The 2464-nt window shown below is 32.4% G+C and overlaps 1 protein-coding gene across 1 annotated transcript in view; it reads left to right on the top strand.

Annotated features, from left to right (window-relative positions):
* LOC107634602 (random slug protein 5) overlaps window positions 1531–2464 on the top strand; it is a 5811-nt gene continuing 4877 nt past the window's right edge. The window contains exon 1 of the mRNA XM_016338027.2: window positions 1531–1897. Within this exon, the coding sequence (XP_016193513.1) occupies window positions 1562–1897 (336 nt within the window). The 5' untranslated portion in view covers window positions 1531–1561. The remainder of the gene's footprint in view (window positions 1898–2464) is intronic.

The raw sequence follows: 2464 nt of genomic DNA, 5'->3' as shown, positions 1-2464 counted from the left end.
TGAGGGTTCACACTTTGAATTTTCGATCCAGTTACCGTCGAAAAAATCCGATGATAAACCATTGCAGATCATCAAAACGCAGCGTTTCACTAAGTGGGTTTACCATCGGATTTTTCCAACGGTAATCCGACCTTAAAGGACGCGCCAATTTATTTTTGTTTCCCTCCAAATATTATCGGTGAACTTCCGTGAATTTACCGTCAGAAACGTAAATCTACTGGTAATTATTTAACCTTACGAATTCGATGTTGTTATCGCCGGTAAATCCGACTGTAACTTCATCGCTACTCTGTGACGCAAAATCCAACAATAAATCTAAGGTACTCAACATTTTTCTTGTAGTGTCTCCAGCTTATTTATAATCCATATCTTTAGCTAAATTTTTTATTTTAAGCTAAATTTAATCTTATCTTTTCAAGAAGAATAAGATAAACTAAACATAATCTTAAATTTAAACTAACTGAAATCAAATCTTAAATTCTTGGAGTGTGTGGGTCGTGTTAAACATTCATGTTATTTTTGCTGAAGGAAGATTGGCGTCAGGGCTTTTTGATTTGCTCGTGAAGCGCTAATTATGATTATTGCTTTGTCTTTCATCGAAGGTGCTAAGCGTCAAGGTTTGGTGAAGAAAATCTTGAGCGCTGAGCATGAGAAAGTGGCGCTGGGTGTTGAAGGAAGATACTGGGTGCGTGGCACCCTCTTTTGTTCTCCTGGGCGCCCCTCCTTTGAAGTTTATGGGCGCTGGACACCCATCTTTTGAAGTTCAGGAGCGCTGAGCGCCAGTGTGCAGTGTGGACGTTGAGCGTCCCACCTTCTTTAATTGCTTCTACTATTTTTATGATCTAAATTTTTCTTATAGTATTCTGAACATACAACAACTCTAAAATAATTTCAAATAAAATAGATTAATCATAAAAATCTCAATTAACCTAAAAAATTATTAATATTTATAAAAAAAATACTTAAAAAAATAACTTAAAAATGACAAGGCATCAATGGCTATCATCCCTAGATATGTTAGTGGCTCATTTGCCCATTTGTTGTCAATTCCAAAATTAGGCGCTAGAACTTAAGTCAAATGCCAAACTAAAAGCAGTTCAACATCGAAATATATATCTGATTTTTTTTCACATTTAATAATAAAATAATGAGACATTATTTTTTATGATGTTAATTAGTATATTTATTTTCATGTATATTAATTTTCTTAATAATATCTATAAGTTGCAGACTTTTGAAACTACTATTTTTGTGTTTTTCTTTTTAAATGCTTTAAATCCCAATTGAGAAAAATAAAATAAAAAAAGAAAAAACATATTTTCTGAAGCAAAGATCTTTGAGTCGAATTTAAGACAGAAAAAATATTAATTAATTAAGACCTTTCTTGCTATTAAACATTTTAGGTTATGATAAGGAATACAAAATTAATATGGCTTTGATAGGATATCCGCAAAAATAAAAATAAAAATAAATTATGGATGTTAGAGAGTGGTTGACCCTTCAGCCCCATATTCATGGAAGTGGAAGCAGCATTAATTGAGTAGTTCAACACCCTTTATATATGTTATGTGTGTGGCATGTATGTTATATCTACCAAGCCGCTACAATACACAAACTAAAGTTAGAAGAGTTTGTAGAAAGGGCTACCTACAAAATCATATCTTTGCATCCTTTACAACAAAACAGAAAGAGAAGAATGGCTTTTTGGAGATCCACAACACTTGAATCCAACAAACACGACTTGAATACCTATGCAAATCCAACAACAACAATGACGACGACCACGACGAGTACGGCAACAACAACAACGGACAAGGAAGCCACTACTACTCATGCTGAGCTCACCAAAATCCCTCTTATGAGAGCCTTCATTGAAACGCACGATCCCTCTTCTATGGTAATCCATTCTTTCCACTTTCCTTGCTTGATTTTCTAATTAATTGTTTTTATTTAATTTAGACGGAAGTAGTATTCATGACCAGTTAGTTAGACATGTTTGAACAGACAAGTTGGGAGAAAAAGAAGCCTAAATCTTGTTCACTTGTATTATGGTTTGATTTTTTCTTTCAGTAATATCACAATGCCTTTGTCATTATTCTCTAAGCATATATGAATAGTGGAAAATTCAGTGGTCAACAAACACTTAAGTGGATAGAATCTAATAATAAAAGTGAGGATAAAACTAACTCTCTTAGTTAAGTTGTTTAATACATTTCAATCTATTCCATTTTGCTAATTTAAGTAATATTTTTCAAATCAAACTAATAGCTTTTTACCCCTTTTTCTTTTACTAGACAATGTTCAAATTATATTTAGATGTGAATATTATATGATCGATAATGGTTGTACTCGTGGGTCACAAATTTTGTGAGAAATACCTGTACAACAATTTTAGTAAGGAGCTAATTTAATTTATGTTTTTTTTTTCAAAAAAAAATACTATTCGTATACTAAAATCAGCCAT

Source organism: Arachis ipaensis, chromosome B03, assembly GCF_000816755.2.
Source record: "Arachis ipaensis cultivar K30076 chromosome B03, Araip1.1, whole genome shotgun sequence".
NCBI classification, from domain to species: domain Eukaryota; kingdom Viridiplantae; phylum Streptophyta; class Magnoliopsida; order Fabales; family Fabaceae; genus Arachis; species Arachis ipaensis.
The sequence above is the reverse complement of the archived record's forward strand: the minus strand, read 5'-3'. Positions and strand labels throughout refer to the sequence as shown.